This window comes from Taudactylus pleione, unplaced genomic scaffold, assembly GCF_031769625.1.
Source record: "Taudactylus pleione unplaced genomic scaffold, aTauple2 ptg000079l, whole genome shotgun sequence".
In the NCBI taxonomy this organism is placed as follows: domain Eukaryota; kingdom Metazoa; phylum Chordata; class Amphibia; order Anura; family Myobatrachidae; genus Taudactylus; species Taudactylus pleione.
Window position 1 is genome coordinate 1,545,105 of NW_028284481.1, and position 13,273 is coordinate 1,558,377.

At 50.4% G+C, this 13,273-nt stretch overlaps 1 protein-coding gene across 1 annotated transcript in view; it reads left to right on the plus strand.

Annotated features, from left to right (window-relative positions):
- The window catches only part of LOC148532314 (phospholipase B1, membrane-associated-like), a 243,485-nt gene that overhangs the window by 201,823 nt on the left and 28,389 nt on the right, over positions 1–13,273 (plus strand). Inside the window, exon 48 of the mRNA XM_088467994.1 lies at positions 6,786–6,829. Coding sequence (XP_088324120.1) covers positions 6,786–6,829 — 44 coding nt within the window. The remainder of the gene's footprint in view (positions 1–6,785; positions 6,830–13,273) is intronic.

Below are 13,273 nucleotides of genomic sequence, written 5' to 3' on the forward strand. Positions count from 1 at the left end.
TCCTCATCAGTTCTTTGTAACAGCACGTCCTTCAGATCCAACGAAGGCTCTAGCGATCCAAGAGTCGGTGCGTTCTATGCTTCAGATGGGAGTAAAAGAACCTGTTCCATTATCCCTGAGAGGGACCGGATATTACTCCAACCTTTTTCTGGTTCAAAAACCAAATGGATCATACCGACCTATACTCAACCTCAAGTCCCTGAACAAGTTTTTAAGGGTCCCTCGGTTCCGAATGGAGACTCTGCGTTCTATTGTTTTAGCTATGCAGCCTGGGGATTTTATGGTGTCCTTGGATATTCAGGATTCTTACCTGCATATCCCCATTGCCAGGGTTCATCAGCGTTACCTCAGATTTACAGTGTCGGACCTCCATTACCAGTTTCAGGCTCTACCGTTTGGCCTTTCCACGGCTCCTCGGGTGTTCACAAAAGTAATGGCGGTCATGGCGGCACACCTGCGATTGCAGGGAGTTCGCCTGTTACCTTACTTGGACGACCTTCTGCTGTTGGCAAGTCCTTTGCAGCCATCTACAACTGACAATATCTGTATTGCAGGCTCACGGTTGGATAGTGAATTGGAAGAAGTCCTCTCTAATTCCTTCTCAGAGAATGGTCCATCTCAGGTCATTGTTGGACTCTCAGCAACAGAGGATCTTCTTGACAGAGGAAAATATAGCCCTGTTGCAGTCCAAGATACGCAATGTTCTAAGCAGTCGCCGAGTGTCTTTTCTCTCAGCGATGAAGTAACTGGGGTCCATGGTGTCAACGTTCGACATGGTGGAGTATGCCCAGTTCCATTCCAGGCCTCTACAAATGTTGATTCTGTCCAGATGGGACAGAAATCCCCGTCGAATAAAGACGCAGATGATCAGGCTCACTCCGGAAGTGCGCCTGTCTTTGACGTGGTGGTTACAAAAGTCTCATCTTAGCAGGGGACGTCCGTTTTGGATTTCGGATTGGGTCCTTTTAACAACGGATGCCTGCCTTCGGGGTTGGGGCGCTGTGACAGGCCCACACGTCTTCCAGGGCCGGTGGACGTTGGAGGAATCGGACCTGCCAATCAATATATTGGAAATTCGAGTAGTGTTCAGGGCGCTGCAGCATGCAAGACCGTTCCTGCTGGGGAAACCTGTGCAGGTTCAGTCAGACAACGCCACCACGGTGGCTTACCTAAATCGTCACGGAGGAACTCGAAGCCAAGCGGCTCTAAGGGAGGTGTCCCGCATTCTGACTTGGGCAGAAGGCAATCTTCCGGCCATTTCGGCCGTCTTCATTCCGGGTGTGCGGGAGGCGGACTTCCTCAGCCGCCATGATGTACACCCGGGGGAATGGTCTCTTCACCAGGAGGTGTTCCAACTCCTGGTGGACAGGTGGGGTCTTCCCGAAATAGACCTCATGGCCTCCAGACACAACCGCAAGCTGTGGGCGTACGGATCCTGAACAAGAGACGCAGGAGCTCTCCTGGTGGACGCTCTGTCGGCACGATGGAACTTCCAATTCGCGTACCTGTTTCCTCCATTCTCCCTGCTGCCTCGAGTAATTCGAAAGTTCAGGCAGGAAGGAGCAAGATCCTGCTGGTGGCCCCTGCGGGGCCCAGAAGGAGTTGGTACTCGGATCTCCAGTGTCTATCCATTGACACTCCTTGGCTGTTACCTCAGAGGCCCGGACCTATTGTCTCAGGGTCCTTGTCTCTACCCGGACCTGAGTCGGCTATCTTTGACGGCGTGGCTCTTGAGACTTCCCTCTTGAGGTCCAAGGGTTTCTCTAGAGCGGTGGTCAATACCATGTTACATGCTCGTAAGCCAGCTTCAGCTAGGATTTACCACAGGGTGTGGCATACCTATTTTGAGTGGTGTCACCCTAAAGCGTACGATACTCACGAGTTTAGAATATGGAGAGTGTTGGCTTACCGTCAGGCAGGCTTGGATTTAGGCCTACGCCTTGCTTCACTGAAGGTGCATGTTTCTGCCCTGTCGGTTTTGTTTCAACGAAGGATTGCTACACGGCCTGATATCCGTACCTTTTTGCAGGGTGTCCTTCGCATCCAGCCTCCCTATGTCCATCCGGTAGCTCCATGGGATCTGGCTGTGGTCCTGAAGGCGCTACAGGATCCTCCATTTGAACCTCTGGGTTCTGTGGATCTGAAATGGCTTACGGCAAAAACAGTGTTCATTTTGGCTATTGCTTCAGTCAGAAGGGTGTCGGATTTGGGGGTTCTTTCGTGTCGTCCCCCATTTCTAATTTTTCATTCGGATAGGGCGGTACTTCATACCCGTTCTGAATTCCTTCCTAAAGTGGTGTCTAGAGTCCACATTAACGAGGAAATTGTGGTAACAGCCTTTAATTCATCTGATCTCACAGCTGGTGAGGCTTCTTTGGATGTGGTACGAGCTCTGCGGATTTACGTGGACCGTACCAGTTCTTTGAGAAAATCGGACTCTTTGTTTGTCCTATATGGATTTCATAAGAGGGGTTGGCCTGCCAATAAACAGACTTTGGCACGCTGGATCTGCATGGCGATCTCTGAGGCATACACTCACGAGGGACTTCCAGTGCCACCCTCTGTGAAAGCTCATTCTACAAGATCTGTGGGACCTTTGTGGGAAGCTCGACGTGTCGCCTCAGCTCTTCAGCTATGTAAGGCGGCCACGTGGTCCTCTGTCCATACTTTCGTCAAGCATTACGCCTTTGACACATTTGGTTTTCAGGATGCTTCCTTCGGGCGGCGGATTCTCCTCTCGGCACAGGAGCATCCCCTCCCTTGAAGGATACTGCTTTGGGACATCCCCAAGGTATCCCTGTGGATTCCTAAGGACCCTGAGGTAGAAAACAGGAGATATGGTAAGAACTTACCTTTGTTATCTCCGTTTCTATGAAGTCCTTAGGGTCCACAGGGCGCCCGCCCTGACGCCCTGTGCTTCCGTAGGGTGTTGTTCTGGTCACCAGTTTCTGTCTCCCTTTTCTATGAGAATGTGAATCTTGTGTGTTCCAGACTTTCTTCTTCCTTTTTCCTCTCTCCCGGCCTATGGCTTGATACTAAAACTGAGGTGCCTTGGCCTGGGGGCGGGGTATAGGAGGGGGCCCGGTGCATCCTGGGAGGACATCTTTAACTCTGTGGTGCCCATGGCTGGTGCGAAGCCCCTATACCCCAAGGTATCCCTGTGGACCTTAAGGACTTCGTAGAAACGGAGATAACAAAGGTAAGTTCTTACCATATCTCCTGTTTTTTCCATAATGTCGTTACAACATATTGTAACATTTACTAACCAATTTTTACACTAAAGATATTTAGCACCAGTGCTCGCGTAATTTTTTTGTTTTGTAACCCAGAATTTATCATTGAGATGCTCACCGGCGAGCGCTAGTGTTAAAACACCCGACAGCACTGTTTCTCTCTTTAAACAACGCTGCCGAATGAAGTAAATTTTTTCATGTGTGAACTGTGCGCATGTGCAGTTCAGCAGACCAAACGCCGAGGAGGTCCGGAAGGGGAGCCATATTGTTGGTGCGGACTGATGCAGCTTCCTCCCATTTAAGGTAATTGTGCTGTAATGGCGGCAAAGTTATCAGCATCGGTCCGCAGAAACAAGCCTGGCCGGTGCAGCAACCGCTATTGGGTGGGGGCGCTGGATGGTGTGTACTGGGGGAGGGGGGTGCTGGATGGTGTGTACTGGGGGAGGGGGGTGCTGGATGGTGTGTACTGGGGGAGGGAGGCGCTGGATGGTGTGTACTGGGGCAGGGAGGCGCTGGATGGTGTGCACTGGGGGAGGGAGGCGCTGGATGGTGTGTACTGGGGGAGGGGGGTGCTGGATGGTGTGTACTGGGGAGGGAGGCGCTGGATGGTGTGTACTGAGGGAGGGAGGCGGTGGATGGTGTGTACTAGGGGAGAGGGTGCTGGATGGAGTGTACTGGGGAGGGTGGAGCTGGATGGTGTGTACTGGGGGAGGGGGGCGCTGGATGGTGTGCACTGGGGGAGGGAGGCGCTGGATGGTGTGTACTGGGGGAGGGGGGTGCTGGATGGTGTGTACTGGGGGAGGGAGGCGCTGGATGGTGTGTACTGGGGGAGGGGGGTGCTGGATGGTGTGTACTGGGGGAGGGAGGCGCTGGATGGTGTGTACTGGGGGAGGGGGGTGCTGGATGGTGTGTACTGGAGGAGGGAGGCGCTGGATGGTGTGTACTGAGGGAGGCGGTGGATGGTGTGTACTGGGGGAGAGGGTGCTGGATGGAGTGTACTGGGGAGGGTGGAGCTGGATGGTGTGTACTGGGGGAGGGGGGTGCTGGATGGTGTGTACTGGAGGAGGGAGGCGCTGGATGGTGTGTACTGGGGGAGGGGGGTGCTGGATGGTGTGTACTGGGGGAGGGGGGTGCTGGATGGTGTGTACTGGGGGAGGGGGTGCTGGATGGTGTGTACTGGGGGAGGGGGTGCTGGATGGTGTGTACTGGAGGAGGGAGGCGCTGGATGGTGTGTACTGGGGGAGGGGGGTGCTGGATGGTGTGTACTGGGGGAGGAAGGCGCTGGATGATGTGTACTGGGGGAGGGGGGTGCTGGATGGTGTGTACTGGGGGAGGCGCTGGATGGTGTGTACTGGGAGAGGGGGGTCCTTGATGGTGTGCACTGGGGGAGGGGGGTGCTGGATGGTGTGTACTGGGGGAGGGGGGTGCTGGATGGTGTGTACTGGGGGAGGGGGGTGCTGGATAGTGTGTACTGGGGGAGGCGCTGGATGATGTGTACTGGGGGAGGGGGGTGCTGGATGGTGTGTACTGTGGGAGGCGCTGGATGATGTGTACTGGGGGAGGGGGCTGCTGGATGGTGTGTACTGGGGAGGGAGGCGCTGGATGATGTGTACTGGGGGAGGGAGGCGCTGGATGGTGTGTATTGGGGAGGGAGGCGCTGGATGGTGTGTACTGCTGGAGGGAGGCGCTGGATGGTGTGTACTGGGGGAGTGAGGCGCTGGTGTGTACTGAGGGACGGAGGGGAGGAGTGCCGGTCGGTCAGTGCTGGGGAAGGGGGGTCCACTTTGTGCTGTGGGGGACTGGGGTGAATGGAGAGGTGCTGTGTACTGGGGAAAGGGGGTCTGCTGACGTTCTGCATTCTGAGTATACCCGGATGACGGCTCAGCCAGCCAGAAACATAGTGCTCGTCAGCGCAAGATAACAACTGCAGCAGGACAGGGAGATCTAAAATATGCGACAACAGCAATATATACAATTTAAATGGGGATATGAAAAAAATTAAAAACCGCTGGCAGGAGGCTGCAGACCAGAGTTACAATGATAAAAATACCACATGCCTCTTTAACATAAGAAAAGTTTGAAAAGAGGGCCTGATTCAGACCTGCTCGCTACTTGCGTGTGCATGCAGCAATCATAGTATCCAAATCCCGCGATCGCTAGCAAGACATTAGCACGACCACTATGTTTTGCCGTGCGATCACGGTATGATATTAGACGCCTACCAGCCTGACACAAGACGCCCACTTTCCCTTAGTATCACACGTCATCTCCAAGTGTATTAAACAATCGGTAACATCGGCTGACATTGGACCCATACGCACCACTTGTGGCTGACCATACCCTACTGCAAGTACTGCGAGTGCTGCTGTGAAATTCAGTCATGTGACGTGTATGCTGACGATGCGTCTTGATTATGCACACCCCTGAAAAGGCGTTCAGACGCACAGATACACCTGCGTTCGCACCACCACACCCCCCGTTACCATCGACCACCCCCTTTCACCACCCACAAACAGCATGTCCTGTCACTGGCTGCGAACGCTTCTCGATCGCATCGTCTGGTTCATGCACGCGCACTGCGCCTTGTACACATGTGCAGATTGCAAACATCGGCAGGCTGCGTGCTAACGCAGCCTTGCGACCGGGTCTGAATCAGGCCCAGAGCTCCAACTCGTTAGTAAATGGAGCCCATGGTATCTAACAGCGACGTGCAGTCAGGGTAGTCAGGGCAGCTGGTATCATGCAACATATAAATAAGCACCTTACATGGCATAACGTAATATTTATAACCCTCTACCATTCCAGTGTAATTAACTCAGAAATAGAAAATCTGTGTTTCTATTATTTTAAACTTAGTACCTAGAACTGCTGTAGTAAAGTGTACATGCTTTTTATCTAAGGTATATGGGCCTGATTCAGAGCCGGACGCAATTAGCGCTCGCTCGTCCTGAAAATAGGGGTGGCTATTCAAATGAACCGTTCGCTGTTTGCGGTCTGTTCACGCCTCTAGGTCTGAACGAGCGAACAGAACTTGCGGTCGTTTTTTGGGAAACTACGCCCCCTGGCCGCTCGCATCCTACGTCATGTCCGCTATTTATTAGATTAATCGAGTACATCGAACAGGGTATGAGCTGCTCGCTATTCTTGTGGTTGGTTTTTGCTACCACAATTTTGCGAGCAGTTCTGACTATAAAATAACCCAGTGACGTGGTCAATGACGCTGCTGTATTAATTATGCACACCCTTAAAACGCCCGTTTTGACCTTTAAGCACGCCTGCGTTCGGATCTCTGCTCCCCGTTTTCAAGCACCTTCCCTGTTACCACCCACATACGCCTCCTCCTGTCACTCATATTAGCAGGCATTCGCTATTTTGCGAGTACGCATGCGCAGTTGGTCAAACATCGCTCGGAGCGAACGAGCTGCCGCTTACGAGTGGCTCTGAATCAGGCCCAATATGTATATATAGACACAAGCCCATTATGCTGAATTATGACTCATGTATCCTGATATACTTGTATAATTTATTTGTGGTGTTATCGTCTCATTCTAGTATCGGAGGAGATGCGACTCTAGAGCAACACACAACCCTGCCAAGTAAGTCTTCAGAGGTCCTTAGCTAAACCATCTTGCCCTGTAGTAGACCCATGTGGATTCACAATGTAAAACTGGGTGCCCACATGGGCTCTGCCAATCTAGAAATCTTTGAATTTTGAAATCATTAAAGGAATTTCTTACGGTGTTCGGCTCACATGAGGTTCAGTGGGATGTAGTGGCATCCATGTGTGCGCCAGCATGCGCCAACCTGTTTCTCAGCTGCTAGGAGCGAGGAATCGTCTCAGATGATAATATCTTTGATATCTATTTGGAGCATGTCATAACGTGGCTTTGCCATACAGGTGACTCTCTGATCAGGATGTAGTTGACATCCCGGCTGTCTGGATGCCTGCACTCAGAATGCCGGCGCCGGAGTCCCGACACCAGTCAGAATCCCGGCGCCAGCATCCCAATGGTAAGTACTACGGTTAGGGTTAGGTACTAGGGGCAGGGTTAGGTTGAAGGGGGGGATGGTTAGGTTTATGCTATGGGGGGGAGGGGGTAAGGTTTAGGCTGCGGGGAGGGAGGGTAAGGTTAGGGGTTGGGGGTTGCCTTAGGGTACTTCGCAGCAGGTGTTGGTATCCTGACCCCAGTGCCAGATTAATGTCCACATGTGCCTGAAGCTGAAATTTATGAAGGGCCTATTGGTGTGACTAGAAATGGGGGGACAGTGCTTGTGGGCAGTATCGTAACAAGAGAGCACTGCACCTTGTGCCGCACCCCACCCCCTACACCCATGACATCATTACGTCATGCCTAGGGGACGGGGTTGCCCGCACCGCCACCAGCTTCGGTAAGTAGAGCCCCGGACACTGAGTCAGCTCTGTAGTAGCGCCACTGGCTGCAGGGTGCCGTTCCAGGAACCCTGCAAGCCACATGTAGGTGCCGTTATATTAAGCTCTAAGCTCCTGTGTATTTATTCTGTGATTCTGAGGTATCTACACTTTTCAATGGAGCATTTCTGACTGTACTACACTACCTCACCCATCTCAGAGTATAGCAGTGACTGACATATCATACAGAGAGCATCATAGTAACTGCCATATCATACAGAGAGCATAGCACTGACTGCCATATCATACAGAGGGCATAGCACTGACTGCCATATCATACAGAAAGCATCATAGTAACTGCCATATCATACAGAGAGCATCATAGTAACTGCCATATCATACAGAGAGCATCATAGTAACTGCCATATCATACAGAGAGCATCATAGTGACTGCCATATCATACAGAAAGCATCATAGTAACTGCCATATCATACAGAGAGCATCACAGTGACTAACATATCATACAGAGAGCATCGCAGTGACTGACATATCATACAGAGAGCATCGTAGTGACTGACATATCATACAGAGAGCATCGCAGTGACTGCCATATCATACAGAGAGCATCGCAGTGACTGACATATCATACAGGGAGCATCGCAGTGACTGACATATCATACAGAGAGCCTTGCAATGACTGACATAGCATACAGGGAGCATCACAATGACTGATATATTATACAGAGAGTCTCGCAGTGACTGACATATCATACAGAGAACATCGCAGTGATTGACATATACAGAGAGCATTGCAGTGACTGACATATCATACAGAGAACATCGCAGTGACTGACATATCATACAGGGAGCATCACAATGACTGATATATTATACAGAGAGTCTCGCAGTGACTGACATATCTTACAGAGAGCATGGCAGTGACTGACATATCATACAGAGAGCATCACAGTGACTGACATCATACAGAGAGCATAGCAGTGACTGACATAACATACAGAGCATCGCAGTGACTGCCATATCATACAGAGAACATCACAGTGACTGACATATCATACAGGGAGCATCACAATGACTGACATATCATACAGAAAGCACAGCAGTTACTGACATATTATACAGAGAGCCTCGCAGTGACTGACATATCATACAGAGAGCATGGCAGTGACTGACATATCATACAGAGAGCATCATAGTGACTGACATATCATACAGAGGCCCTCATTCAGACCCGCTCGCGAGCGCTGTGCGCTCGCAAGCGGGTCGATGGTGGCCCAGTGCGCAAGCGCACGACGGAGCCGGCTCCATCGTGCGCATGCGCGAGACCCGGATAGCGACGGGCAAACCGTCACTCCGAGTCTCGTACCAAAGGGAGCGTGCTGTCGATGTTGAGTGACAGCACGCCCCCTTTGGTGGGCAGGCCAGGGGAGTGGCTGCCCAAAGGGAGGCGTTCCCATGTGAACGCCTCCGTTTGGGGCCGGCCCCACTGACATCACGAGTGATGTCAGTGGGAGAGATTCCGGCTCTGTCAGAGCCGAAATCTCTCTGGGGCTTGCGGCAACGAGACTCTACCACAAGGGTCTCGTCGCAAGCCCAATGGTCGCGATGGTCTCCACCCGCCCCATTGTTAATCTGCCCTGCCTAACCCTGTCGGTATGCCGGCATCGCGATTCTGACCGCCAGGATCCTGTGTGCATGCATCCCGTACCCAACCCACTCTGATCATATGGGATGGTAACAAAGTCAACAATCTGACTAGCCCATATTTTAAGGCATCTATTTATTATTGCAATTAACCATTAACGAGAAAACCCCTATAACGCTAAATGAAATAATCACACAGACAACAGCTGCTTGGATTAAAAAATGGCACAGCTTTTATTAATTATTACCAAATATATCTTTGAAAGTTGGCAAAGAAGGCGCCACAAATTCAGTTCCAGCCAAATTGAATATAACAAGGTGAGTGATGACTAGAACGCTCAACCTGAAGGCGCAACTGCGCTGTGAAGGACTCTCCTTCCCTTGCCTGGGCACAGACTGAGCGCCTCTGCAAAGAAGCACCAAGTTCCCTATACATGAGAAGTATACCTGGTAATACTTCGAAGGGGCAAGTGCCCCACAGCAATTTCTTGCTTCACGTGTGGATCCTGACCTGCAGCCCCTTCCCACCACAGCTAGGTCCACCGAACCACAGCCTGCCACCGTAAAAGGAAACAATCCAAGCTACTTTAAAAAAGAAAACAGCTCTTTAAGAAAAATCCCTAGCACAAGTAGGACAAATGAACCCCGTCAGGCCTGTACAATTGCGGTGAATCCAAACTGATCATGGGGTGTATAACCATTGAACCTCCAAACTCTTGAAAAAATGGGAGACAGATATGTTGCTTTTCTTTTTGGCTTTGTCCAGAGCCGCAGGATCCTTAGATCCTCGCCATACTTAACGTGGCACTATCTCAGACCATACTAGCCACACAGCTGGCCATCTAGCCCTCAGAATAGCGCCTTGACTTTCAGGATAAAGTCAATACCTTTCACCTGGCCAACATGATTTCAGCCAAGATGAATCACTAGCTAGACCCCATTTTTGTTCAAAAGTGAAATAGACTTTGGGCAAGGACGATCAAAAAAAACTCTTTAACACCAATCCACCTAACTCTATGCCCCATCCCCACAATAACAAAGTGGCATTCCCGGCTAGGGAATGCTTCTTGGCCCAATAAACATGTGAGTGTCCCACATAACTCACTGTTATGGTCGAAAAATTTTTAGCTGTAGCAAGAAACAAACCTTAAGAGTAAAAAAAAAAACACACCCAAAACCACAACTAGAACAGGGGAAAGGAAACCTAGCAACTTAAGGGAAATATGACAGAAACAAACCCAAGTGAAGGAGAAAACTTTAAAAAAAAACTCAAGTGAACCATGATTATAAACCAATTGAGATTGAAGACCCCCTTGGAGGAAAAATTAAAAATCCCCTCACATTCTAATCATTCAAAGACTGGCAGGTAAACAACCTTTTTGGGTTAACGTGGGAAGCACAAAACTAAAGCTTATCCCAACTAATGCATACCTTCCAACTGTCACGCATTCAGCGGGACAGTCCCGTTTTTTCGGAACTGTTCCGCTGTCTCACTCGCGGGCCGCAGTGTCCCGCGGTGGGTGGGAAGTTGGGAGAAGCATACACAGGCTGCTCTGCTATGCAGAGTAGCGTGTATGCAGAGCGTGAATAGATGCTGTGCACACAGCATCTATTCACAGCACGGAGGGGAAGCCCGGGGGCAGCCCAACAACCCGGAGATGCTGGGCACGCCCCTTAGTGATGTAAACGGGGTGTGCCGCTAGGCCACGCCCCCTTTTCGGAGCGCGGGTGTCCCTATTTGCAGCCTGCAAATGTTGAGAGGTATGCTAATGTATTACTTGTACGCTGACAACATCCATCTACCAACTTTTGAATGTCGCAAGGCAAGAGCTCAGCAGCTTCAAGGCATGTAGACGCAACTATCCTAAAAGAATATATGCCGTAATCTTCAACCTTTAAACCTAACTGAACCAAACAATGCTTACAAATTGCTGAGAATGGAAAAACAGCGGAGACGAATCCACATGAACTAATCGCTGATTACTACCTTGAGACCTCAATGTACAATAAATGGAGCCAAGCAAAGCTGGGCATATTGCTCTATCTGAACCTTCAATTTACACCAGTTCCCCTTTCCCAACTGGTCCGTCTTAGAACAGTGTATTTTGCATAAAATCTCACCTTCTTTAATCAGGACGTTTCGCGCCGGTAAACCTGATGAAGCCGACCCTTTACTAGCAGCCACTAGCTCACTAGCCCGAAACACGCCGAAAAAAAGCAAATGAAAGAGTGACCCTAAAAAGATTGGCTTAATAACTGGAACTGGAACACATTGTGAACTGCAGAAATGAGGTCTTCCGCTGGGCTTCAAATCTACAGGTTTCCTGGAATCTGCGCTTGAATATGAGTCCTTAGTCAAGGCAATAAGCGCCTTGCCGAGGATGAACATTTTGTGGGATCATAACGACTGTGTAATTTAGAAAAGAATGATATACCCACCAAGGCAGCCTTGGACCTGCCGCGTTCATAATGTCTCCAAACGACTTACCCTCCTGTATATACAGCGCGATATACAGTGCATCCGGAAAGTATTCACAGCGCTTCACTTTTTCCACATTTTGTTATGTTACAGCAGGGGTGTATCTAGGGATCCGAGCGCCCCTGGCAAGGTAATGGACTGGTGCCCCCCTCCTCCCATAATTTCAGGAAGTGTCCAGGGTAGTCCCAGCTATGCAGTGCCCCCAGTAGTAGTCCCCTCTATGCAGTGCCCCCAGTAGTAGTCCCCCTTATACATTTCCCCCAGTAGTAGTCCCCCCCATAACGCGGCCCCCCTATACAGTGCCCCCAGTAGCGGCCACCACCCCCATAAAGTGCCCCCAGTAGCGGCTAACCCTATACAGTGCCCCCTAGTAGCCACACTCCCCCCATGGGCTGTACCAGAAAAAAAAACACAGAAAAAAAAAAAAAAAGCAACTTACCTGGTCCGCCGCTGTCCACTCCTCCGGGCCCGCTGTCGCTCTGCACTATGGGATGGGAGAGACGTCATGACATCTCTCCCATCTCCCGCTGCTGGGGGAGCCGGAAAGCGGAGCTCATGAGTGAGCTCCAGCCGGCTCCCTCCGTGGACGATGCAGCAGCCAATGAGAGTCTGTCTGACTCTCATTGGCTGGCTGCTATAAGCAAACACACAGCTGCCGCTGACGGCTGTGTGTTTGTTTCTGTGTAGGGCAGACCGCACTCACTGCAGTCTGCCCTACACTTGTGGGCCAAGCCCCTGAGGTATTCCACACATTAGCTGCTGGTGGCACTGCCGGACGGCGCCCCCTCTTTGGCCGGCGCCCCTGGCGAGTGCCATCCTGGCCAATGGGTAGATATGCCTCTGTGTTACAGCCTTATTCCAAAATGGAATAAATTCATTTTTGTCCTCAAAATTCTACACACAATACCCCATAATGACGTGTTAAAAAATTTTTTTGAGACTTTTGCTAATTTATTTAAATAAAAAAACTAAGAAATCACAATAATGTGCTACACCAGCATGACCAGTGCCAGCTTGGACGCACCAATGTAAAAAAGGTAAATGTTAATTTTGCGAAATAGGCACATGAAATGGAACAACCCACAGGCAAGCATTTATCTACCTAAAGCTGCCCATTCTATTTAAAACCTATAAATCTCTAATCGATTTTGGGTGCAAAGGCAGGAAGCGAAAATCTGATTCGACGTCCAACTCTGCCATTAATGCTCCAGAGCCAATGCATCATGAAAATGTTGATAGTGCACACTGCAGTGACATTCTGGGATGGAATTAGTGCGGGTAAGAAAGATGCTGTATAATCTATATTTAGTTACCGGGGACTTTCTTAGGTATGACGGGGAAACGCATAAACCTGGGAGCGGAGCTGAAGGAAAAGAGCCACACCTGCGCCCTAAACTAACCTCAGCCACAACCAACAGGAAATTCCCTAACTGATCGGAGATTCTTTACCCGGTACAATATTTAGCAAATCATAAATTGGTAGCCCAAAACCATCTAACAGAAATTGTGCCTCGTCTCGCCTAGGATAC